The following is a 27,081-nucleotide window of genomic DNA, read 5'->3' as shown; positions in this document are numbered from 1 at the left end:
TCGGCTCTGCCTCGTTGCCTCCGTTCACAAAGCCGTACTTAAGAAAGTCAGGGTTGTACTTGCGCACACATTTAGACTTTTGGGGGGTATGGCACCACTGTCGTCTTCATTTTTTCTTTTTAAAAACGTATCCATAACTTTCGCTACAGGCTAGCGGCTAGCTGAGTGTCTTCTTCTGCTTATTGCAGCTTGTTAAACAACTGACTGACGCATTACCGCCACCAGGTGGTGGGAAGCTATATTGTAACTGAGCGTCTCATGGATAACAGTAATATCTTTTACAAGGACAGGACTTTTAAAAGTAGAACAGATTGTTTTGTTCTAGTCCTTCTTCTTTGGTTTGTCATGAACTTCACTTTGTTTCTGTGTTTCTGCTCTCTACTCTCTGTGCAGGGTAACGAGTACAGACAACTACTTCCTCAGTGACGGTCTGTATCTTTCGGAGAAGCAGTTGGAGAACTCAAAACCTCTCCGGCTGAATGTGGTCAAAGTCAATCCTGTTCAACCAAGTCACTGGTCACTTACAGGTGTGGAATGAGCTACTAAGGTCAGGTGGAAAGTCGACAGGTCGGGGTCTCTAATCTAATGCCTGTAACTCTAGTAGAGTTGGAGGCATTAGTAATTGGATTACTTCGATATCCAACCAGAAATGGTTTTGTTCCCTACCACCTGTGGGGGGTGCACACTTTTAACAGGGTTATTTGCTCAGGCTGCATTTACCATATCATAAGTACACAGTCTAGTTGAGTTGAACATTCATTAAATCAACTGACTCATTTAACATTGTTTTTATGTTTTAATTGAAAAACACCAAAATAACATTTCCATTTGACTCTGTTTTCTGCTTTTCTGTGGGACATTACAGGGAAGCAAACTGAAGAGGACACAGAGGGATGGTTTGCCAAGAGACCCCGTACAGAATGCTATAAAGCTGGGGAGGCCAGCTGCTCTGCGCCCCTCTCTAGATGTACTGACTTACTGCAACCAGCAGAGAGCAGCAACATGTCCAGCTTGGGTGATGATGATGACAATGAAGGGTCCACCAGTTATGTTGCTAAAAGAATTTCTGCAGTTCTTAGTGAGACAGAACCATACATCTTGGACATTGATTTGGATTTCTTCTCATGTAAGAATCCCTTCAAGGAATTATACACACAGGTATATCCCACTTATACACCTCTGGTTCTGTAGTGGCTCCTTACCGCAGGTGTGATTGCTTTACCCTGCCGGTCCGACCACTTTTACTCCTTGATTTAACAAATGTTACATCATTGCAACCGTAGTGCACAGATGGAGTCTTCTACTGGATTCCATGGCTGATATTCTTTTCTAATCACAAGCACAAGTTCAAAAATGTACAGGATGTGCCTACCTGAAGATGCGCAAACCCACCACAGTGTATAAGGCAGCATACTCAACGCTCAACATCCTCCACCTGTTTTAGGGAGTGGTTTAGGAGCGACATAACATCGACCCAACCCCACACATCCTGACCGACTAAAGGTTTGTTTGCCACAGCCAACCTACTTCTTTATAACCTCGGCCACCACGGCGGAAAAGTAGGGGGCCCCAGCCAACCCAGGTAGTACCTAACTGAACTGAGTAGACCCATGACCTAACCCAGTGGTTCTCAAACTTTTTCTGTCGCGCCCCACTTTGGAGGAAGAAAAATGTTCATGCCCCACCGCCCCAACAAAATTGCAACAAAATGGTCCATGTTGAATTTTTATTGAAACAACATTTTGTGACTCCTCCATCTGTGCTTTTTCAAATAACAGAATAAAGAAAATTGCAATCACTTTTAAGTAAACCAGATTGCTCCATCAGACAAAAACAAATAAAATGTGCAATCACTTTGTTAGAACAATGCAAATCAAGTTATATCTGTGCAAAAAAGAACTACAATTTGGCAAAAAATATCGTATTGCAATTGGCTGCAATTAAGCTGTTTTGCACTAAACATCTTTTCAAGACAACAATAAAGTGCAACCTGTGAAAAACTAATCAAGTTTCATACTATCCACAGCTAGTTTTCAGACAAAACACAGACTGGTCTCTCCTCATCTCCTACCGCGTTCACGGTGAACCCCAGAGCAAGAGAGGGGTCATCATATGTTCTTCTTGGCTGCTTGCTGTTCGTCTCGGATGCATCGCTTGCGGTTGCTTTTCTGTTCCCGCCAAATGTCTCTTCATTTGGAACACTAAGCCACACATCATGTGAGTCGCCAAGGATCATGGCCATCGCGCATGCGCAAGCGTAACCTGTTAACGGCGTAATGTAAACATGTACAGGCAGTTCGCCATGTATTTATCAATTACTAAAGTAGTCCCACAGTTTGAGAACCACTGACCTAACCCTTGAAGGATCAAACAGATAAGCGACCCTATCTGTAGAGACCCTGCACACCACACAACACCCACCCTTTTTGTGTTGTCCCAAGGAGCACATACCCTAAAAACAGGCCGACATGTTCAAGAGATAGAAGCGTATGAACAGGCAAGGCATCGGCCCTTCTCCCGGCGAACATGCAGTAGCTGCCGACACTGCTGTGTGCGCAGACCACAGTGGAAGGGTCTCTTTAGGCTTGCAGCACACAAAGAGGTGTTCAAAATAACATGCCAATGCATGAACCTGACAAAGTAACTGTCTTCCTGTCCCCTGTCTGGGGTGGAAGACAGAAGGCATCCATCGGTATAATAATAATAATACTACATTTTATTTATTGAGCGCTTTTCATAATTCTCACACTTTACATTAAAATATTCATATAAAAGAAAGCTATACACTAAAAACAAAACACATAATGTCGGTCACATATTAAAAGCAGTTTTGAAAAGGTGGGTTTTGATTTGTGATTTGAATATGGAAAGGTCAGTGCAGTCTCTGATGTGTTTGGGGAGAGAGTTCCAGAGGGAGGGGGCAGCTCTGGGGAAGGCTCTGTCGCCCCATGTCCGGTGCTTGGTCCTGAGTGGAAGGCACAGGAGGCATCAGAGGAGCGGAGCCGGCGGGATGGAGTGTGGTGGTGAAGCAGGTCGGTGAGGCAGGAGGCCTGATTGTGGAGGGCTTTGTGAGTGAGGAGAAGGACTTTGTATTGGATCCGTGTATAACCGTCAACCTGAAAGAACTTCTTAAGTCCATGTGAACAATGTAGGGATTTGTATTGAGTAGCCCTACTACGGTCACCACGAAGCAACAAGCACTGGGCGCACCGACAGGGTGTTAGTTCACATATTCTTAGCTGAGGTCAGCGCAAGCAGCAAAGCTGTCTTAATGCACAACACCAAGCGTTTTCATGAGAGGGTGGCCAACGAAAGGTCTGTCGCAATGACCCTTGTGGCAGCAAGAAATTGCTGCAGCATGCACTTTAACAATGACATGAGACAGCCCTCTATCATCCAGCTGTAGCCGCCTGGATGATCTGCACAACCTGTACGGTCAGACCAGCCCTCCTCAGGAGCCAAGCCTATAGAGGTCGACCCATAATGGGCAGTGTGCCTATTGTCCCTCTGGACCACCATCATCTGAGTCACTTCTGCATACCACAGCGACCTGGAGCTATCAGGAACACCAAGGTAGAGCAGGGTTGTCCTTCAATCAGAGGATCGGCGGTTCCATCTCTGGTTCCGCTAGTCCATATTTATGTGTCCTTGGGCAAGACACTTAAAGGAGAAGGTCTTAACTCCCCCATCTTTTTTGGAACCAGGAAGTATGTAGAATAAACCCCCTCCGTCTGTCTTGATTGGGGACAACAGGTCTAAGCTGGAGGGAGGTATGGGCTGAAACGGCTGGTGTGTGTTTGAGTGCTTTGACACTGGGCAGTCGGAATGTATATTCGGTTCAGGTGAATTCAACAAGACGTCATGGGAAGCCGGAGAGAGTAGAGTATTGAGCTCAGAACATCATCTTTATTAACAGGAACGAGGGAGGGGCTAAATATCTCACCGTCGCGTCATGGTGGGGCCTCGACAGCACGGCCCTCTCCATGGAGATGCTACCTGCCATATACATGTCATCTCTGTGCTCAACTGAATCCACTTGCTGCTCATCAGCGCTCTATTCTTGTCCCTGCTGAGGCATCGGGAAGATCCGTCCCGGCAAAGTGGGCGGGACGTGACAGGCAGTCATGTGGGCAAATCGGCGTTCACTGAAGAGAAAAGCGATGTGGTGTTGACTTGTATACTGTGGGGTCCGCAGGTATGCGGGTAGGCACGTCCTGATTGGCCGTCTGTGCAAAAACTAATTTACAGTGGGCGAACGAATGCTCGTGATTGGAGGAGAGTATAACCAGTGGCAGCTTGGAGAACATTTCAGCCCGTGAGTGGCTGCTGTCTACAGCGCTCTGGCTCAATACTGGACCAATTTCAAAAATTGTCCCAATTGGTTAGTTAGACAGGTTAAAAAAAATATTGAATTTACCCTTTAATGATTGAATTCACTCAGAAAATGGGAAATTAAAATGTGTAATAATTGTTAATTTGTAAGCAAAGAACCTGAACTGTCAAAGCAGAAATTTGATGTGATAGATAGCGCCAAAACTATCAATGTAACGTCATGTTACATGATCAAATAGATACCTGGCATTTGGGAAACATAAGCACACATATTACCCGTATATCGTTATATGACACAGATACAACAAATATAACTTTCTCTGCAAGAGAATATCATATATTTAATTCAAGCTCATGAGCAGTCTTATTTTGCCCTAAATTCACATGTTTTACACGGGTAAAGATCCAGTCTTTCACCTTTTTATCCTATTTAGTTTTAAAAAAGCATACCATTGATAGACTGAAGCACATATATAACTGTCGTGCTGTACAGAGATCCCTCTGTAGTTAGAATGCAACACATGGAACCTTGGATTGATCTCTGCTCCATGTTGTCGGTCTGTCTCGTCTGTTAAGGAAGAGTACGACATCCTAAAGCAGCTCTACAACTTCAGAGGACCCAGCCCTGATGCTGACGAGGTCAGACTGTTTTATACCTGTTTCTAACCAACGACGATACAGAACAAACACACACAGAAACACACTGACACACACACACGCGCACACACAGACACACACAGACGCACACAGGCGCACACACACTATTACACATGACTGAACACATGAGCAAATAAGAAAGGTGCACCCAGTAGATTGCAGATCTCCACCAGGTATGTGTGCAACGACCACTTCTGTATTGTATTGAACGAAGACAACCAGCGACGTCAAGCTACAGAAAAACAAGAGACGATGTAAAGTTATACAAGCAATGTGCTCAAAGTGGTCGTATAATCCACTTCATCAATGGACTTGTATAGCACCTCTCTAGCCTTCCGACCACTCAAAGCGCTTTTATACTACGTGCCAGTCACCCATTCACACTGATATCATGCAAGGGGCCACCTGGTCATCAGGACTATCTAAGCATTCGCACAGCGATGGCACAGTTGAAGTGGACAAAGACAGAGGCGCACACACACGACCAACACACAACCTAATAATGGAGTGAGTCTGTGTCATCAAACAGAGACTATAACATCAAACATGATGCAATGTCCACAAATGCCCTGGTTCCATCAGCCCACCATACAGAGAGCAACCTGACTGGCTTCACTTATACCAGCTGTACTCGTACCGCTACCTTCAGCAGCACATCGGAGTATTGTGTTCTTTATCGATTTGTATCTCAGGAGTCATACCTTCTCTTACAGAAGAATGTGTAGTATAGTTTTAGTGCTTTGTTCTGGAACTAATTAACGTGCGTGTGTGTGTGTGTGTCCAGGAGGAGCTTGATGAGTGTGTGGATCGTCGTGTACATCAGTTAGAAGACCTGGAAGCAGCATTTGCTGATCTGCTGGAGGATGATGGGGACGAGACGGTTGCACGCTGGGCCAGCAACCCTGGGTAAAGTCCTCAACATGCTGCCTGAGCACGGATGTTATTAATGTACCATCAGAGGGACACTCTGCTGATATTACACATTCATTCAGCTTCTTATCATCGGGGAATGTACTTCACCTGTGAAACAGTTGTTCCTCACTGGCGCATGTGCACAAACGATCAATCAGGACTGTGTGTCACTGCAAAAGGTTTCTATACACCAGGTCAGAAAAATCCATCAGCTCCTCATTACATCACAGACAGAGCAGCGCTGATGAACTTGAGCAACAGAAGTCTCCTGTGGACCTTTTTTCACACATTGTGACCTGTCAGCAGGTAAAGCAAAGATGGACCAAATGACAACAATGGCTCTTCTTCAGTGAACGCTCTCAGGAAGCACAACGAGTGCTGAGCAGGTTAACGCCTTATTATCGCGTTAACTCATTCATTCATCAACGCTGACAATTATTATATTGCGCGTTAACGCAGTTCTGGTTTTTTATTATTTTTGAAAGTCTGTTGCTCTCTGGCTCTGAGTACACAGACAGACAGAGCGTGGGTCACAGGAGGGGCGGGATGGGCGTCATCGCGCGTCTCAACCAATGAGAGCATTTGGGGCGGGCCTAAGACTGCTGCAGCGCTCACATGAACCGGGAACTCTTACAGCACATTTTCATGATAAATCTCTTCCAGACAGCGGAGTTGACAGACGCAAAGTTATTTGAATCCACTGCAAAGCCAAATGTTCTTATCACTGGAGTACTTCGAGTCTGAAGTATCACTTAAATGCAATACACACCGTTGATGCAGCAAATCACCCAATGGGCAGCGTGTGGGAGGAGTTTAGATAAACTAAAGCAACACAAGCTAACAGATGCTACAGAGAAGTGGAGACAAACTGCAGGTTCGTGTTGTGGAAGATGTCGGTCTGAGGAACGTTCTCAAGCTGCGTTCACATCGCGTTTGGTGTGAACGCAGCTTTAGGATCTCAACGAATGACGTCACGTATGAGCCTCAAGACGGACCGTCACCAGAAGAATACACGAGTTGTGTTAAAGGAGAGGACGACTAAAGCCACGCTTTATCACCTCTGAGTTACAGCATCATAGTGATGAAGAGTAGAGCTGGGGCACCTTCATCACCTCTGAGTTACAGCATCATAGTGATGAAGAGTAGAGCTGGGGCACCTTCATCACCTCTGAGTTACAGCATCATAGTGATGAAGAGTAGAGCAGCATCATAGTGATGAAGAGTAGAGCTGCATCATAGTGATGAAGAGTAGAGCAGCATCATAGTGATGAAGAGTAGAGCTGCATCATAGTGATGAAGAGTAGAGCTGCATCATAGTGATGAAGAGTAGAGCTGCATCATAGTGATGAAGAGTAGAGCTGCATCATAGTGATGAAGAGTAGAGCAGCATCATAGTGATGAAGAGTAGAGCAGCATCATAGTGATGAAGAGTAGAGCAGCATCATAGTGATGAAGAGTAGAGCAGCATCATAGTGATGAAGAGTAGAGCAGCATCATAGTGATGAAGAGTAGAGCAGCATCATAGTGATGAAGAGTAGAGCAGCATCATAGTGATGAAGAGTAGAGCAGCGTCATAGTGATAAAGAGTAGAGCAGCGTCATAGTGATAAAGAGTAGAGCAGCGTCATAGTGATGAAGAGTAGAGCAGCGTCATAGTGATGAAGAGTAGAGCAGCGTCATAGTGATGAAGAGTAGAGCAGCGTCATAGTGATGAAGAGTAGAGCAGCGTCATAGTGATGAAGAGTAGAGCAGCGTCATAGTGATGAAGAGTAGAGCAGCGTCATAGTGATGAAGAGTAGAGCAGCGTCATAGTGATGAAGAGTAGAGCAGCGTCATAGTGATGAAGAGTAGAGCAGCGTCATAGTGATGAAGAGTAGAGCAGCGTCATAGTGATGAAGAGTAGAGCAGCGTCATAGTGATGAAGAGTAGAGCAGCGTCATAGTGATGAAGAGTAGAGCAGCGTCATAGTGATGAAGAGTAGAGCAGCGTCATAGTGATGAAGAGTAGAGCAGCGTCATAGTGATGAAGAGTAGAGCAGCGTCATAGTGATGAAGAGTAGAGCAGCGTCATAGTGATGAAGAGTAGAGCAGCGTCATAGTGATGACGAGTAGAGCAGCGTCATAGTGATGACGAGTAGAGCAGCGTCATAGTGATGACGAGTAGAGCAGCGTCATAGTGATGACGAGTAGAGCAGCGTCATAGTGATGAAGAGTAGAGCAGCGTCATAGTGATGAAGAGTAGAGCAGCGTCATAGTGATGAAGAGTAGAGCAGCGTCATAGTGATGACGAGTAGAGCAGCGTCATAGTGATGACGAGTAGAGCAGCGTCATAGTGATGACGAGTAGAGCAGCGTCATAGTGATGACGAGTAGAGCAGCGTCATAGTGATGACGAGTAGAGCAGCGTCATAGTGATGACGAGTAGAGCAGCGTCATAGTGATGACGAGTAGAGCAGCGTCATAGTGATGACGAGTAGAGCAGCGTCATAGTGATGACGAGTAGAGCAGCGTCATAGTGATGAAGAGTAGAGCAGCGTCATAGTGATGAAGAGTAGAGCAGCGTCATAGTGATGAAGAGTAGAGCAGCGTCATAGTGATGAAGAGTAGAGCAGCGTCATAGTGATGAAGAGTAGAGCAGCGTCATAGTGATGAAGAGTAGAGCAGCGTCATAGTGATGAAGAGTAGAGCTGCGTCATAGTGATGAAGAGTAGAGCAGCGTCATAGTGATGAAGAGTAGAGCAGCATCACATGCTCTGACTGTGATGAAGACTCAACACACACATGTAGATGAACGTGTGAAACATGTTGTTCCTGTTGCACAGCAGTGGAACGTTTCACACACAGTCATACACTGAGCACAGATATAGAAGAGATAGAACTGCTGCTGTGTGAAGAGAACACTGCTGCTAACAACAACCTGGGCCCCGTGCCACGTACGTGTCTAACTGAGTTAGCCGGATACTTTTCAGGATAAGATGACGTAGATCAGGCTTTTCGGTTCCACGAAGCAAGTTCGGCAAAATCACCATGGCAACACATCCAAAAGCTTGAACCTGCTCCAGCGCAGGCTCAGTTAAGGTAGCTGGATAAGCTGGTCACTCCCCCGGAAAAAATGGCAGCTCCTGTCATATACGGTAGTCTAATGCCGTGTTCACACCGGTCGCGTTGATTTTTTGACGCACTGCAAAAAAGCGTCCAACGCACTGCACAATCGCGTCCAACGCGCCGCCGGTCGTGTTCACACCAAACGCCGCAAAATCTCGTAGCGCCGGAGAGGGGGCGTGGTTTATCGTCCTGGAAGCCTCCATCTGGCCGCCATTTATTTCCGCTGTCAACCGTGAAAGGAATAAGGACAATTGCTGCTTTGTACGTGTTGTGGAAGTCCCTCAAACATCGGAATGCCAAACGCCGTCATGTCTGGTTCATAATATTGTTCAGAGGAGCTCCGTGGATTGTATCGAGCTGTATTCACTGTGTCTAGCAAGCCACCGGTCGCTGTTTACTACAGCTGTAGGAACACAAAATAAACTGATTTGGCTGTGATTCAACGGCAATAAACCGACAAAAAGGGACTCCGAAATAACTACGTAATGATGCCGATTTGTACTTGTCTTCTCCGACAAAAAGGGACTCCGAAATAACTACGTAATGATGCCGATTTGTAGGTTACTTGTCTTCTCAATGGAGCTCTGATGGATCGGTGCTAGGCTATGCTAACATCGTAGCAGCTCCACCAGCACTCAATAACGTCACGTAGACGTAAATACGGCAGCGTCTATTCATTGTTTGTACCGTATGGTTTACACACACACATGTATACACATAGTTTGGTCCGGTCTCTGTTGATATGAGGTATCGTAGAGCTCTGGGTGAACACAGACGGCTACAGGATTTATTTCCTTATTCAACAACGGCAGGAAGCCAGTGACGACAGGGGGAGCAACTCAACGCTGATAGGCTATCGCGCCACAGCGTCACGCGATTATGTCGCTGAAGTTGAAAAATTTCAACTCGCGCGTTGGCCATTTTGCAGCGTCCAACGCGTCCACCGCATCCACCGCACTGCAATAACGCGTCCAACGCGCCGCGCCATCGCAAAATCGCGGCGCGCCAGTCTCATCGTGTCTGTGCAGAGACTTTGTATGTAATCTCGACGCGCGTCAAAAAATCAACGCGACCGGTGTGAACGCAGCATAATGCGCTTGCGCATATACTGGGGGTTATACGGGACTTCATGAAATGCATGTAAAGTGAGACACACGGTGATCCTTAAAAGCAGCGGAGCAAACTAAGAAGCCTCTATTGCATTAATGTACAGCTCCCTTCCTCAGAGATCCACTGATGAAGGATATTAGTTCGATGAGCGTTTTATAGGGAGAGAGTTCTTCCACATCGCCAAGATCCGTTATCACATCACGATGACTTCCTATACGAGCGCTATCGATTCTGCCGACAAGGAATCATTTATTTCCAGACCTTCTGGAGCAGACATTGAACACCACACGCCCAGCCGAGCACTGACTGTCCCACAGACTGGATGCAGCCTTGCGCTGTTCTGCGAGTGCTACGTTGTAGTACAGTGTCGGCGATGCGGAGAACATGGGGAAAGCCGCTGCATGCCGCGCTGTTCGCAAAGTTTATTTGGTGCTTAATAAACTTATGGATGTGTTCATTACATTACCGTGGCACATATTGTATTGACTACCATTCTGAATTGTGTGTGTGTTTCGTGTTTACTTGCTCTCATGTCCTCTTGATGGCTGGTTGCATACATGGGGTTAAAGCACTCATAATGATATGACAGTGTTATTAGTACACCAGCACATCATTACTGTAGAACATGATTAATATGGACTCATGATAAGAATAGAGAGAATCACACACTATTTCTTTCCACTGCTTCAATTGATTGAATGTCTGATTATGAATAATACACACATACATACTGATCCGCCCATAAACAGATTCTCACACACACATATTCAAACTAGTTCTATATGGTAATCTACACATACATGTACATACACATATATAGTGCATGATACATAAGGGCATACAGTACATATATCCTCATATTAATGAGTATCAGTCTGTGATATTTTGCCGTGCTTCCTGTCTCGCCCTCGCAGCGTGGCGCTGTTATATTTTGCTGAGATTATGGTCTTGAAATCCTCATATGCGTTCATGATCATCTCCTGCTCGTCAGCGGAGTAAAAAGCGGCTCTTTCTTTGACTTTATTTAACATTGTACTGTTAGAACATCATGGTTTCGGTGATCGACGCTTCCCCTTTTGAAGTGGGACGAGCACGCGCAATCATCCTGATCCCGATCGTCTGGTTGGAATTAACGAGACTGTTTGAGAGGATCAGCCTCGCAGGAACCGAGATACCTGACATCAATCATCTCGTTCATGTAGGCTGCTAATAGGACTTTGATCGACTTTGCTGAACCACTTACGTGGCACAGCGCCCTGATGTGTTTAAAGTGTTTACACACAGTGCTATTGACCTTTAGTTCATAGAGCTGCACTTTAAAATAAAAGTGCACAATACACTACTTTTGAATTCATTATTGAACTTTGCCATAACAATGAGATTAATCGCGAAAAAATCATGCGATTAATCGCGATTCAACTTTTTAATCGTTGCCCGGCACTAAAAAAAATGCAAACTCATTCCCGGGTTTTAGGACAAGTAGTGAATAAATTAATCCATCTATTCCTATTTCTGGAGGTGGCAAAGCAACTAAACCGTGCTTGTCCTACTATATGTCAAAACAGCGTCGACTGTATAGAGGGTTGGTTTGTAGACTGCCGTTTGAGTTTGCCGTCTTGGCTTTTTGCAACCAGTGAGCAGAACTGACCATATTAGGACTGCGGAGACGCTGTATATGGCTCTGGTAGCAGCAGCGACCTGTCAATCACTGTGTAGCCCCGCCCTAAAGCATCCCCTGCTTTATGGTCTGTGTGACTCTAAATGGACCATAATGTACTAAATGAACATCATGCTGTATTGAAGAAGACTTGAAACTAGAGATTGAGACCATAAACTCATGTTTACAATGTTTACTGAGGTAATAAATCAAGAGAGAAGTAGAGTCATTTTCTCATAGACTTCTATACAACCAGAGGAGTCGCCCCCTGGTGGACACTAGAGAGAATGCAGCTTTAACACACCTCTTTGGCGTCAGCTTCTATTTTCAGAACTACAGGTTGCAAAATCCCTCCTGTGAAAAGGGCTTGTAGTAGTGATGGTGGATGTCAGAGAGATGTCATCAAGTAGATTCTGTACACGCCCACACAGGCCTGAGAACGGGTCGAACACGTCTAACAATGTGAAACAGCTGAACTTTACCCCCTGTAACCTTCCTTTTTTTTCTGCCATGTGTTCTCAGCATGGCTCCAGTAGCCCAGCTGGTTTCCAGTTTGAAGTCGAGAAATCTGTGCCCTGATTATGAAATGGTAAGAAAGTTCATGCACTCAGTGTTCCCCTAGGTTTACAGCTGGGGGGGGGGGGGGGCACAAACACTGACAGGAATCACGGTGTTCAGGTGTTTCTTTTAATGACAGCAGTCAACTGAACAATTATTTGAAATGTACATTGAACTAAACATCGGAACATTTCTTTTTATAAAAATGATACACAATTTTGTCACTGCAGTGTATCTTTCTGGGCCTCTGGAAGAACTCCAGAGCTTCTTGATATTTATTTATTTATGAATGTATGTAATGTATGTATTGACTTACTTACTCACCAAGATCAGTCTTGTACAGCCAGGGGGAGTATTTCCCCTCTGACAGCCAAGCTGGGTCAGAACAGGTCCTCCGGTGGTGACTGGACTGTAGCTGCTTGTGGGGGGGGGGGGGATTTCGGTACTTGGACCCCGGCTGCTGTGAGTGTTGCATCTTCACCACATGGGAGCATTTAAAAAACGCAGATATTGTTGTCTGCCTGTGGGGGCGTGCTCACCTGTGGGGGCGTGCTCACCTGTGGGGGCGTGCTCACCTGTGGGGGCGTGCTCACCTGTGGGGGCGTGCTCACCTGTGTGCACGCGCATCGGGCAGAACTCCGCCGCGCGCGATACAGAGAGCAGAGGATTGTAAACGCGCAACCACAGAAATGACATGGCGTCGTGTCAATAAGATCAATAAGATGCGGCTGTTAACAAAAGAACACGGTATAGACCTGTTCTATAGGAAAGGGACCTTCAATGACTTGGCGCTACATAGAAAATAAAATGAAACAAAATGAACTCGACCTGCAAGGGGGGGGCGGAGGGTGCCGTTGGGGGGGAGGGGCGCCCCCTTCATACAATGGTAGGGGAAACACTGACTTATGTACTACAAGTGTACGTGCCACTGCTACAACAACTGGTACTGTTGAGAGAGATGTGAACCTTGAGTGGCTGATCACAGTTGTATCTCAATGTGTCACTTCATATGAATAGAGCAACAAGGTGGACTGGTGAGTGTTTGAATGTGCATGTCTAAGCTCCGCCCTCTGTGAAAGCAGTAGACCAGGGGTGTCAAACTCATCTCCACTCTGGGCCACATCAGCATCACGGTCGCCCTCAAAGGGCCGGTTGTAACTGTAAGACTGTATAACTAACTTCTCCTAACATATTGTTAAATAACTCTCTCTGCATTTGATTATTGTTTATTCAAGTGTACAAATATTGTACATGCAGTTATATAAATGATATTTAAACACATTTCTGTTATTATAACATAAATCATTTTAATTGAGGGTTAAGAAACCCACATGACTCTATCAAAGATCAAACTATTAAAGAAAATAACAAAGACAAATATCAAACACAAGTTATGACATTAACTTTGTTCAAAGCTGTTTGTTCACCTCTCTGCATCACTAATGTTCCTCCCTGTCGTCGTCCTGTGCATGCAGCTACATCCAAGAGCTGCTCACTGAGAGTCAGGTCTGATGAACATGGATAGATGATGTATCCGTGTTGTCTGTGCTTTCATCAACAGTTCATTACAAACACAAGTACCTGCTCGTCTCTTAGCTAGCTGTGTTGTTAGATTGCTGCTAGTTCATGAACTCGTCTGCGATGGTGTTTCTTCACAAACTGACATTTGTAAAAGTCTGTATCTGGTCGGAGCTCTGCTCACATACCTTCAGCATGCACTGGGCTGTAGCTGTGTAAATATATTCTGCTGTGATTGCAGTCTGCCTTTTAATTCTTGGACAGTTTGATGTTTTTCTTGGAGGCTAAATTTAGCTCCGTGTTTGATGTCAAAATGCCGACGTGAATTGTATCCTTCATCACCGACACGCCTCATAACACAGAAGACAGACCCGTTGTTCTCCTTGAAGCACAAACATGTATTCACTTTCACATCTTTCATTACATTTTCTTCCCTCTGCATCAATTTTTCTCTTCGTGGACATTTTGGGATTATTTGTGGATCTTTTTCAATTGTTGGAAAACCTCTTTTCAGGCTGTTGCCTCTCCTGTCCACCTGTTGTGATCGTTTTAATGTCGGTACACAGACAACATGCTATCACATAATTTCAACTTTCTGTCTCATAATTTCGACCATGGGGATACTTTTATTTTCAAGTCTAACTTTTAATTATTTTTCCAAAACAAATTAATAAAAAGAAATCTTTTTTTTATTTTAATTTTTTTTTTGCTGGCGGATTCGCGGGCCACATAAAATGACGTGGCCGGCCGGATTCGGCCCGCGGGCCTTGAGTTTGACACATGTGCAGTAGACGGTAAAGACGGCACATTGGGAGGGAAGGGCTCACTCAAAGTGACAGTTGGACATTTTACTTTCTATGTGATGTAAATGAAACATTCAGAAATGATTTTGTAATGATAATGGTAGTACAGTGCCTTTCAAAGTAAAGGCATAGATAACTCAAATGAAATGATAGATATCAAGTTCCACACTTGTGTATTGATTCACACTTTCTATCTGATCTCCGAGCTTCTCTCCTCTTCCATATTGTCCCCTCATCCTGACTCTCCATCCGTCCCCCTGATGTTTCTGTCACTCTCCCCTCCTTCAACCCTGCCCTTCAGGTCCATCAGGCGGGGCTAACCTGTGACACCGTTGAGCTGCCTCACCACATCAGCACCGATGAGGAGATCGACAGACTGATCTCAGCTGTGCAGCTGTTTCTGAAGGCTGTGCCCAAACCTACACTTGTTACTATGTCCAGGTCAATAATACAGCCACGCATAGCTCACATTCAAGCCTGTATCGGAGTAAAGGGAGAAAGGTGCAATGGTTTGATACTGTGTGTGTTTTCAGGTCCAGTCTGGATGAATACTGTCCGGTGGAGCAGGTGGATTGTGTCCAGAGCAGAGTACTGGCTGTGTTGGAGAGCCTGTATGGACCACTGGACGTACACAAAGACTATGAAAACAGCAGCATCGAGACTCAGGACTGCCAACCAAAGGCCTCTTAACAAACACACGCACACACATGTCACTCTGGATTTACTGGATGTACCGTTTGATAAACACAACCACATAAAAGATGACACGTCAGAGGCTGTTGCAATGAATCTTTAAGTCAATTTATATTTTATCGCCAAAAGCTGGAACCTGTTTGGGGCTGTTGGTCATGACTCATTAAAGTACAGTTAACAGATCCCATGTGCAGGCTCAAACAAGCAGTTCATGAATATTGAAGTTTAAAGGTATATTCTCTTATTAGTTATTGAAGTCAAAGTTTCCACTTGACTTCTCCTGAAAGAAAACCAATGTGTACAGCTCCAGAGAGTGGAGGCAGCAGATGGAGGGCGTGAGATACAGCAGGTTGTGGAGTTCATAGGATCACAGGGGTCAGGTGAACTACCTGAGTGTGACCTGGATGCATGAGGAGAGTCCGAGTGGAGCTCAGTGATGCTGGAGGGCAGCAGCTGCATGTAACGGGATGAACCACAGGAGTGTGTGTGCCTTTCATACGGCTTCATCATCCAACTGTGTGCGTTTATGAAGATGTTTTCCAAAAACGGACATGCTTAGTGCTGCTCACATTCATAGAACAATGGATGAAATGACTAGAAGTGGCCGCTGGTCGTGATGAAGAATTCTAACATATAATCCGCTTCTTTTAGCTTGCGTCAGGCAGGAGTCATCAGCGACAACACTGTCTTACCTTCTAACCAGGCAGCAGACAAACATCAGTGAGAGCAGCTCAAACCTGCCCATATTTCACTAAAACTAGTGCCAGTCAACAGAAAAACACACGCTAACTGTTAAAGCTGCTCTTTATGACATGCAGAGCGTTGCTATGGAAGCAAACCACTATCTACGTAAAGACCTGGTGTAGTAATGTCTGCCTGAGTAGAGGATGGAGTCGCTCTCCCTCCGTGTGTTGTGATCCCAGCTTATTGGGGATTCGATCCCCGGCTCCACATGTCAAAGTGTCCGCCTAAGATAGGTTAAATGCAGAGGTCAAATGTCATCTACACATATGATGATTATGATGGTTTTTTGTGTGCAGCAGCTCATGTCGCAGCCCTTATGTGTAAACTGAGCGTTATGTGTCACATTGGTGATGTACGCCTTTGCTGTTTATAGTTTTAGAATAAAGTATGCAAAAAGTAACTATGACTGTTTGTTTGAATCTATTCTGCTCAAAGTGAAGCCAATAAATGACCACAGCCAACATTTGAATGTGATCTCACAACATGGCCAGAGAAAAAGGAGATGCTGGTGAGCTGTATTCCTCCAGTTCCTTATGGTGATATCAGCCTGAAGCTCGGCTGGCACCAACAACCATGTTCAAGTCACTTAAATCCCCTTTCTGCTGCTTGCTCTGGACTTCAGCAAGTCCTCTTCACCATGTCTAGAGGCCTACATGCATTGAGGTGCTGCCATGTGGTTGGCTGATTAGCTATTTGTGTTAACAAGCAGTTGAACAGGTGTGTCTCATAAAGTGGCCGGTGAGTGTATGTTCTGAACCAACGTGGATATTTGAATGAAATGCGACTTGCATCAAAATCCTCAATATGAAGAAAGGCCCTTTTAAGCCCTGTGTGCAGTCAGTAGTGTTCCCGTATCACAGATGGACAGTCAAAAGTCTGATTCCCAGTGAACGCCTCACTGCTCCCAGGCGCCGGGCGTTCGCACAGAGCTCGACACGTGACCGCAGCAGCGCGTGTTCCTCCGCCCTGACGGTCAGAGAACCGCGGACCCACGGACGAGCTGCTCCAACATGAAGGACAACAGCCTGCCACGTCTCGTGCTTCTTATCTTGTGTGCGGTGGTTTTTGTTGCCGTTTTAATTGTGAACGCGTTGGCTGGAGCGGGCAGAGGTGAGTTCAATAACGTTATTCAGACACCGGAATGTTTTCTACGACACTCGCCCGTTCAACGTAATGTTAAACTGTAAGACCTTATATTCCTTCTAACTTATGGCGTATTAGACTCCCGGGACGGCTGGCAACTCGTTATGTTGTTGTTAGTTACACAAAACTATGACACACATTTTCCATGACCGTGCTTGTGTTACGTAAAGATGAACGTAGCATGTTCAACTAGTTGCTGCGTGGCCACATCAATAGCTCTTTACAAAAACACCACAGAAGAAAACAAGTTGTTTTGAAGAGTTCTGTACCGCGGTAACGGTCAGCTCACCCAATAACCGAACGAGAAGGCTCTCTCACGTGCACCTCAATGCTAGTGCGCGTGCGGTGCGCCTAAATTGAATCGACATCTCTGGGCAGGGAGTGGCGCAGGGATGCATTAATATAACGGTACAGCGGTGGAGGAGGCGCCATATTCAGTAATATGAAGGCTGCTCAATGACGCGCAATGCAAAAAAAAAAAAAGAAGTATTTCCGAGGATAGACGGGGGCATGTTCTTCATCACCGCCCCCGTGCCCTCGGTCCAGCCTCCTCGAGCTCATTCACATGAACGGAGGAAGGAAAATAACTGTATTTGACTGTTGGTACATTTTACAACTTTTACTTTGACTGAATACACTTATTGCGAGTCGCAGTGGATAAAGGCGTCTGCTACATGACTGTAATGTAATGTTACTACCAATAGAGTGGTCTCGCTGACGTCACGATCTCCTTAGATACGAGGTCTGTCCGCCATGTTGGAGTACATACAGATCCTACATGGCGGCGAGTAAACAAGGAAGTGCGGCGAAAATACCATACTTTGAATCACTGGATAGTGCATCAAAGGGTCGCTACCTGGCCAAATTGAAGGTTATTGGTAACTTGGATCCCTATACGATGAGTGCAGATCGTTTCAGTGCCGATCCTACTTATCTTCCATCGGTAAACTACGCCAACATCTACACGTATCTCGTGAACACCCCCAGTCCTTACACAAAAGACGAGCTGGAGTGCTACAAAGGGCTCGACGCTTATGCTGCGTTCACACCGGTCACGTTGATTTTTTGACGCGCGTCGAGATTACATACAAAGTCTGCACATACGCGATGAGACTGGCGCGTTATTGCAGTGCGGTGGACGCGGTGTTGGACGCCGCAAAATCACCAACGCGCGAGTTGAAATTTTTCAACTTCAGCGACATAATCACGTGACGCTGTGGCGCGATAGCCTATCAGCGTTGAGTTGCTCCCCCTGTCATCACTGGCTTCCTGCCGTTGTTGAATCAGGAAATAAATCCTGTAGCCGTCTGTGTTCACTGTTGTGAAAATTAAGCTATCTTTCACACTCGGAGCGGATTTAAGAGGATAATGAAAGCTCTCAAGAGGCGTTAAGTTATATCAAAAAGCAATAGGTTTATTATCAACAGAGTTATTCAGCCCAGCAGTTATACGTGCACGGGTCACTAATAGCTTCACTCTACAGAGATCCACCATAAGCCCACACTTGAACACAGCAGCGTGATGCTTTATGTAGGGTTCCTCCCCTGGAGGCCCATTGGCCAAAGTCAAAGATGCAGGCGTGGCGTGTTTGTACACGTATGACACCTGGGTGGAGGCCTGAACATATCCGTTCACACTGGCCCCTCCCAGAAGGCGTTTCTTCTGTCAGTGTGTGGTGAGATGTTGAGGTGAGAGGTTGTGTGAAGAGGGGAGTCTGCTGGGGCGTTGTCCCTGTATCTCACTGTCTATTGTTCCTCCCTTATCTATCTAAAGATGGCGGCCTATTCCTTGTGACGCAGTTAAATCAGTAGTCTCCCTCTTGCTTCTCCCTTGCCCTAGCGTGTACTGTGTGTATTGTATGAGTGGTTAATAGAGCTGCATAAGCTAATGGTTATTAAAACTGCAAATAAGCTAGTGTTTAATTAAAGCTGTATATAAGCTAGTGGCTAATTAAAGCTGCATATAAAATAATTTTCTCAACATCACCCAGAGCTCTACGATACCGCATATCAACAGAGACCGGACCAAACTATGTGTATGCATGTGTGTGTGTAAACCATACGGTACAAACAATGAATAGACGCTGCCGTATTTACGTCTACGTGACGTTATTGAGTGCTGGTGGAGCTGCTACGATGTTAGCATAGCCTAGCACCGATCCATCAGAGCTCCATTGAGAAGACCAGTAACCTACAAATCGGCATCATTACGTAGTTATTTCGGAGACCCTTTTTGTCGGTTTATTGCCGTTGAAACACAGCCAAATCAGTTTATTTTGTGTTCCTACAGCTGTAGTAAACAGCGACCGGTGGCTTGCTAGACACAGTGAATACAGCTCGATACAATACACGGAGCTCCTCTGAACAATATTATGAACCAGACATGACGGCGTTTGGCATTCCGATGTTTGAGGGACTTCCACAACACGTACAAAGCAGCAATTGTCCTTATTCCTTTCACGGTTGACAGCGGAAAGAAATGGCGGCCAGGTGAACGGCTTCCAGGACGATAAACCACGCCCCCTCTCCGGCGCTACGAGATTTTGCGGCGTTTGGTGTGACGCGATTTTGCAGTGCGTCAAAAAATCAACGCGACCGGTGTGAACGCAGCATCAGAATGAAATGATGATAAATGACGTAAGAAGCTCTCTGACTTCAATTGTATTCATAATAAACGTTTTTGAGGGAAATATCAGATTATGAAAACTCAAATCTTTCGAATAAATGAAGAAAGTTGTTTGTGGTCCTTCTGTTGTTCAGACAACAATGAACATTTATTTAAACCAGACGGTGAATCAGAAAACTAATCAAATATAATCGAGAGTTTAATCTGTGATCCGTCTTGACTCCAGTGTTGTTGAGAATCAGATCGCTCATGACTCCTCAGAGATCCCTCTCCTCACTCCTCAGAGTCAATATGGCGAAGCAGAACAACTTCCGGTTCAAGCGAGGATGGAGGAGTGAGGAAAGGACAGATATGAGACTTGGGATGTAAGATGTCCTTCAGAGCTCTTCCTGAGGCCTTGTTGTGGCTCACCAGAGACGGTTCAGGAAGGAGAGCGCCCACTCACAGTCAGTTTCCTGTTTCTGTGTCATGGAGGTTTGAGTCCTTTTTAGGAGACCAGTGGCAGCTTCTCAATCCATGGAGTCCATCTTGTTGTGTTGTTGGGTGCCAGAATAGATGTTGCATACTTTTAGGCTCTAGCAGGCGACAGTATCAGCAACGTGTTGCCAGGATGGAGATAGTATGTTGATGGTGCTAACAGGCTCATCTATTACAGAGATGTTGCTAACAGGCTCATCTATTACAGAGATGTTGCTAACAGGCTCATCTATTACAGAGATGTTGCTAACAGGCTCATCTATTACAGAGATGTTGCTAACAGGCTCATCTATTACAGAGATGTTGCTAACAGGCTCATCTATTACAGAGATGTTGCTAACAGGCTCATCTATTACAGAGATGTTGGTAACAGGCTCATCTATTACAGAGATGTTGGTAACAGGCTCATCTATTACAGAGATGTTGCTAACAGGCTCATCTATTACAGAGATGTTGGTAACAGGCTCATCTATTACAGAGATGTTGGTAACAGGCTCATCTATTACAGAGATGTTGGTAACAGGCTCATCTATTACAGAGATGTTGCTAACAGGCTCATCTATTACAGAGATGTTGCTAACAGGCTCATCTATTACAGAGATGTTGCTAACAGGCTCATCTATTACAGAGATGTTGCTAACAGGCTCATCTATTACAGAGATGTTGCTAACAGGCTCATCTATTACAGCGATGTTGCTAACAGGCTCATCTATTACAGCGATGTTGCTAACAGGCTCATCTATTACAGCGATGTTGCTAACAGGCTCATCTATTACAGCGATGTTGCTAACAGGCTCATCTATTACAGCGATGTTGCTAACAGGCTCATCTATTACAGAGATGTTGCTAACAGGCTCATCTATTACAGAGATGTCCTGTTCGCCTCGGTCCAGACCTTTCAATCTGCTCACATCACCGACTTTCAGTTGACTTTCTTCCTTATTTGTGTCCGTAACCGTGAATCCCGTTCTGACTTCCACCTCTTTACAATACATGGTTCATCTTTACTTTGGGCTGCTGAATAATAGTCTTGAATTTGATATGACTCCCTTGATTAACAGATTAATATTACATGTATGTCATGCCTTCTCAGTATTGGCCAACATCTTAGTCTAGTTGTGTGTTTTTTACTTTCTCTCACGAAGTCGCTCTGCTCGACTCTTGAAACATGTGCTGCTGTTCTGATTGACTTCCCCATAGAAATCAGCTCTCGTGGTGGCAATGTCCGACTGAAGATGGAAACATTAAGACTTCAGTCTATTCGTCGACTGTCCCACTGTCCACCTCTCATTCATTCTGAGTCTAAAATGGCATTTTACTAACAACAAATCAGGAGAAAATGAACTTTGTTCGACTGTTCTGTCTCAGCAACACATTTTTGCGAGTTCTGGCGTCTAACGATTGCAAACGCCATAGCTAACCAATTTTCATAATATTAAATATGGCGGTTAGCTGCGTAAATATCTATTGATGGCAAAACAAAATATGAATACATTATGCAAATACAACCCAATCTGCTTTCAATCATCCACACAACGTTCACAACACTTTAAAATGAGGCAGCTATTCCATGACCACGCCCACTTAGGTGACAGGAAGTGTACACCATTTCATCAGTGGCGTTTGTAATGTGAATAACATCCAACTCTAGGATCTCAGATGGATGGGACTTCCTCATATTGGGGCATTTCATTAGTTTTTGTTTTGACCTAGCTCACATTTATTAAAGGCTTTCTATATTTAACCACCCACTCTAGTGCCTACCCCGCCAGCTTATTCACGGTCAACATTCATACTGCAAATAATCAGAATGTGAAAGTGATCCGGTCACCAGTCATGGTCTCCAGTGATTTACATATTCTATGCATTCAAAGCTGTTGTTGAAGTTTTGATTATATTTGCAACTTGCTGTGGATATCTGTCAATATTACTGTTTCTATACTATCTACACAAACAAACACTTCAAATAGCTCTGTCGGAAAAACTAGCATGACAGCAAAACGCAGTAAAGACTCAAAATACAATAAGTGTACATAAGTTCTGTCAATAAAACATTCTCTGCAACAAATGTTTGTAAATCTCTTGCTGATTTGAGACATTTCAAATGTTCAGAGAGGCCTCTTCAATCCAGCTGAAGTAGTTTGTATTCTAGAATGACAGCTCTGTCCACACGGCGTACTTTGTCACGGTCAAAGCCGTGTTTCTTAGTTCCAGTCAATGAACTAACTCACTTCTAGACAAGTGTCTGCATCCTTGAAACAACAGCTTTGCTGCACAGAGCACTGACCTGAACCCACTGACTGAGAGCACTGATGGACCTGCTCAATGCTCTTGTTTTCCAGGTCCTTTCCATTCTACTACAGGTAATGTGTCGGCCCGCTATGAGACCGACATCACTCCAGCTGGCTGGACCTTCTCTATCTGGGGTGTTCTCTATACCTGGCTCTCCCTGATGGTGATCTACATCACTACATATGTATTCAGAGGGTAAGATAACATCACAATAGTCCTACTAAATACTGACTCCTGTGGACTGAACCTGTGTGATAGATGAAAGTGATCTCTCATCCTGTGAATAGATCCTGGGCTCAGTGTCTGATGCCATACACCTTCTATCTGTGCTGGCTGTCCAACCTGGTGATGAACATCATATGGCTGCTGCTGTGGGACAGAGAGTACGGCTGCTACTTTTACTCTGCACAAAAAAGCCAAAATACAACCACAGCAATGATTAAGAAGGGATGTAATGTGGCCAGTGTGGGTGAGGGGAGGACGAGGAGGATTAGAGCGCCGCAGGTGAACCATGAGAGGAGTAGGGCTAGAGAACAGAGCAGGCACTGAGGTATGGAAGAGTAGATCACACGGATAGTTATGATGGAAATGCACTTTCATTTGATATCGATAGATGATATTTTATTTTCTTGAAGGGTAGTTTCATGGACGGAACTTGCATAAATTACTCAATGAATAAATTCAAAGGCCATTAATGTGGCATTAATTATTTGATAAAGTGATATTTCTGTTTCAATTAGCTTCTTCATCTTTTAACCTTTGTGTTAATTCCCCCATTTATTTGCTCTTCTATTTCATTTGACCCATTTATGTATTTATTTGTATTTATTCATTGTTAAGTGTATGTATTTATATATTTCTGTATTACTTTCCTTTACGTAGATGTTTCTTCGCGTGTTATTCGTTGTGTGACCGCGTTGCACAACGAATAATAAGAAATCGATTAATAAAATGAAATTGAAGAGTAAATAAATTTGGGAATTAACACAATGTTAAATAAATTAATCATTAATCTCTTCCACTGGTTTCTCGTGAAAAACAATATTTACAACTTGCATTGAAACTTCGCAATAATTGACTTTCGTCCAATACCAATTTTTACTGAATAGAGCTTGAACGCGTCATAATGCAACTCAGTGCAACCTGTTAGCTTTTTGCTGCGTCATGAAGCCAAGCAGGAGTGTGCTGCTAACCGCTAACACAGATCTGTTGTTCACACTGTGACCCTTCAGGGGGTTTGACCTGATGCTACTTGGTACTTGGTCATCTACTTGGTAGTGAAATATCGGTTCTAGTGACATCACTCAACTCAAAAACAAGCAGCGATGAATTATGCAATGTATGATGTAATCGGGTCGCACCATCCTACCAGAAACAGAATGACAGTCACCAGGCTGTACAGCAGTGTGTGTGTGTGGCTTTCGTGGGCTGATGGCGGTTAGCCAAACACACTGCAAACTAATAATTCATTTGATATTCATGTAGTTAATCATCAATGTTCCAAATGAATGTGGGGGTGATAAAATGAGTAGTGCTGAAAAAGGACGAAACATAATCCTCCATAAAACGGTTCTGTTAGTGATCACCACATGATTGTGAACATCATTGTATAGCCGATGGAATGCGTAGTTGGAGAATCTATAACAATGCAATTGATCTCATAGTATGAACTGACTGAGCATATCAAGGCCTAGGATCAGAAAGGTAACACTTCATTTGATGTGCTGTCTCTGAAGTGAAGCCACTGCTGACCCTCTCTTCTTCTCCTCCTCTCTCTGTTGCAGGTCGATGCTGGCGGCTCTGGTTGTATTAATCCTGATGACTATTGCCAACTACACTGCTTTGTTCTTTTGCTGCTCTGCCACAGATTACTATGGACTCTGGTTACAGACGTACCATCGCAAAGACCTGTACTGTCTAAGAATACTGGTATGGCAGACTGTGTGTGTGTGTACGGACCCTGCTGGTAGATCATGTGTTCTTTAGTCACTGTATTGCTGATTAGTCTCCCTGTGAATGATGTCATTCTTGTGCTTGTAAATGTTCATATGTTCAGGTCCAGAATGGTTTGGCTCTCTATACCACATGGACTTCCATCGCTTCTCTGATCAACTTTTCATTGGTTCTCCACCTGTGGGGTGTGGCCAGGAGCACAGCAGCAACCGCTTCTCTATGCATCCTGTTTGCAGAGGTAGTGGCATGGTAAGCTTTGATTGGATGAGGCATTTAACAAGTAGAAGAGTGATCGCTGTGATACTACAGAGTATTCGCTTTAGTTCTGACACTGCTGTAATCAGGAGTCTGTCACTTCAAATGACGACAAGAGTTTGTGTTGATGTTGGTGCTCCCTGTGGACAAAGGCTGTAGAGGTTCCGAGCACCAGAGCATCCGCTGCTGCCAGGCTCGCAGCGCTCCACCTTCCGCCGGAGCTCGGACTGCTGGTCCACAGTGGCAGCACAGCTGGATCTGGGTCCGCCTGCGGCCGGCTGGTTGCTATCAGGGTCTGAGCTGAAGGAATGTGACGCTGTGGACCAAGTTGTTCTTAATGCTGCTCATCGGAGCAGCATTAAGAACAACTTGGTAGAAATAGACAATCTTCTGTCTCATGTACTTCTGCAGCTCATGTTGAGGCATCAGTCTTCATTTGAGACTGTTTCAGAACCACTTCAAAGTTTCTCAGATGAACTTTAATGAATTGAATTAATATTGGCTGCTGAATGTATGATCACATGCTGTCTTTTTATGACTGTCAGAAAGATCATTTTTGGAATCTTTAGTGTGAAATGAGTGTAAATGTTTCTTAAGACTCCAGCTGCTAAGGGAAGCGTCAGTGCAGAAGGTATCAGTGAAGTAGATCACTGCACTGCAACACGTTTAACAGTTGGCTGAGCACTTGTGTGTGTGTGTGTAGGTTCCTCCTTGAGAACTGGGTGCTGGACCGTTGGGTGCGTAACATCCTGACCGTGTACCCCGTTGTGATCGTGGCTCTGGTTGGAAACGTCTTCAGACATTTTAACCCAGCTGATCCCACTCCGAACTCTGTGTTTATGGGTGAGTTTAACCACCAGCCTCACATTCACACCACATGAATGCTGGATGAACAGAAGAGACGGGCACAAACTAATAACGTCCACATCCACACGCACTGCATCGATGTCATATTGTATGGCGGAGGAGGCCAGCTCGACAGCTGCTTCCAGATGTAATGTGATCATATTGTGCTGCCTTCCTGTACTCGCTAAAATGACATCCATCTTTAAACTTGGATGTTGATTTAAGTTCTGCTGGCTAACCCAATCACATCCTAACTTCTTTTGTGTCCGATCAGTTGCACTGCTGGTGTTGGCATGTGTCCTGCTGGTTTCCCGACTCTGCAGCGTCATCTGGAGGAACAGCAGGCGGCCTCTCCACTCCCCAGGCTCAGCACGGCTGATGGTATCACCCCTTGATGGCAGAAAATTCACGATTTTTACTTGAACAGGAAGCATTTCAGTACTTCCTGTCCCTCTGCAGCCTTCAAACGGTCAGGTTACACCCCATTACATTCTCAAGTGTTAATGTAATGGGGAGCCAGGTGAACCTCTCCTTCACTCCTCTGTTGTCCCTCAACTGCAATCAAGACAATGGGAAATGCATGTGATTTTATAATGTTTTATAATGCTATTTTAAAGCAGTTTTATTGTTGCATTTATGGCTTTTTTAATATTGTATGTATCCATTCAGGGACAGTCGACTATAAACCGTCAAACTACAGCATGTTGAGCTTTTATACAATATAAGTTCAATAGAATACTAAAAAGCTTTGTTGAATTAATTCTGCTTTGCCAATTAAAGTATTCTTTTGCACATTTATCGTATGTCTGAGTTCCTGAAAGTGTCAAATCAGAAGAAACCATTTCACTGATGTGCACATTATTCAGTTTTCCACCATGAAAATGCAGCTAATGAAGACGGTTTGTTCATAAAACGTTGAATAGACCTAAAGATTATTGAAGAAACATTAGACATACAGGTGCATCTCAATGAATTAGAATATCATCGAACAGTTCATTTATTTCAGTAATTCAAAAAGTGAAACTCTTATATCTTATAGATTCATGACACACAGGGTGATATATTTTAAGCCTTTATTATTATCGGTACTTTGGGCAGTGTGGGCAGGTGCCAAGTCCTGCTGGAAAATGAAATCCGCATCTCCATAAAGCTTGTCAGCAGAGGGAAGCATGAAGCGCTGTAAAGTGTTCTGGTAGACGGCTGCGCTGACTTTGGACTTGATAAACACAGTGGACCAACACCAGCAGCTGACATGGCTCCCCAAATCATCACTGACTGGAAACTTCACACTGGACCTCAAGCAACTTGGATCGTGTGCCTCTCTACTCTGCCTCCAGACTCTGGACCTTGATTTCCAAATGAAATGCAAAATGTACTTTCATCTGAAGAGGACTTTGGACCACT

The 27,081-nt window shown here is 44.6% G+C and overlaps 2 protein-coding genes across 2 annotated transcripts in view; both read left to right on the top strand.

The window, feature by feature from the left end:
* cUnh5orf22 (chromosome Un C5orf22 homolog) overlaps positions 1–16,475 on the top strand; it is a 31,233-nt gene extending 14,758 nt beyond the window's left edge. The window contains exons 4-10 of the mRNA XM_079284975.1: positions 394–527; positions 866–1,158; positions 4,909–4,971; positions 5,774–5,895; positions 12,293–12,359; positions 14,951–15,090; positions 15,183–16,475. Of these exons, the coding sequence (XP_079141101.1) occupies positions 394–527; positions 866–1,158; positions 4,909–4,971; positions 5,774–5,895; positions 12,293–12,359; positions 14,951–15,090; positions 15,183–15,339 (976 nt within the window). The 3' untranslated portion in view covers positions 15,340–16,475. The remainder of the gene's footprint in view (positions 1–393; positions 528–865; positions 1,159–4,908; positions 4,972–5,773; positions 5,896–12,292; positions 12,360–14,950; positions 15,091–15,182) is intronic.
* A 572-nt stretch (positions 16,476–17,047) lies between these two features.
* On the top strand, positions 17,048–26,469 carry LOC306789210 (uncharacterized protein). Its single transcript, XM_079285039.1, has 7 exons — positions 17,048–17,196; positions 22,674–22,818; positions 22,911–23,006; positions 24,408–24,552; positions 24,680–24,825; positions 25,535–25,674; positions 25,952–26,469. The coding sequence occupies exons 1-7, from the start codon at positions 17,097–17,099 to the stop codon at positions 26,098–26,100; spliced, it is 921 nt and encodes a 306-aa protein (XP_079141165.1). The 5' UTR covers positions 17,048–17,096; the 3' UTR covers positions 26,101–26,469.
* The last annotated feature ends 612 nt before the right edge of the window (positions 26,470–27,081 follow it).

The sequence above is a fragment of the Melanostigma gelatinosum genome (genome assembly GCF_949748355.1).
Source record: "Melanostigma gelatinosum genome assembly, chromosome: 15".
NCBI lineage: Eukaryota > Metazoa > Chordata > Actinopteri > Perciformes > Zoarcidae > Melanostigma > Melanostigma gelatinosum.
This window is presented reverse-complemented; position numbering and strand designations above follow the sequence as displayed.

Excerpts from the sequence above, each read along its gene's own strand:
- LOC306789210 (XM_079285039.1), top strand. The coding sequence starts at position 17,097 with ATGAAGGACAACAGCCTGCCACGTCTCGTGCTTCTTATCTTGTGTGCG. Across the intron at positions 17,197-22,673 it reads GTTGGCTGGAGCGGGCAGAG|GTCCTTTCCATTCTACTACA; the intron begins GTGAGTTCAATA and ends CTTGTTTTCCAG. Across the intron at positions 24,553-24,679 it reads TGTACTGTCTAAGAATACTG|GTCCAGAATGGTTTGGCTCT; the intron begins GTATGGCAGACT and ends TCATATGTTCAG.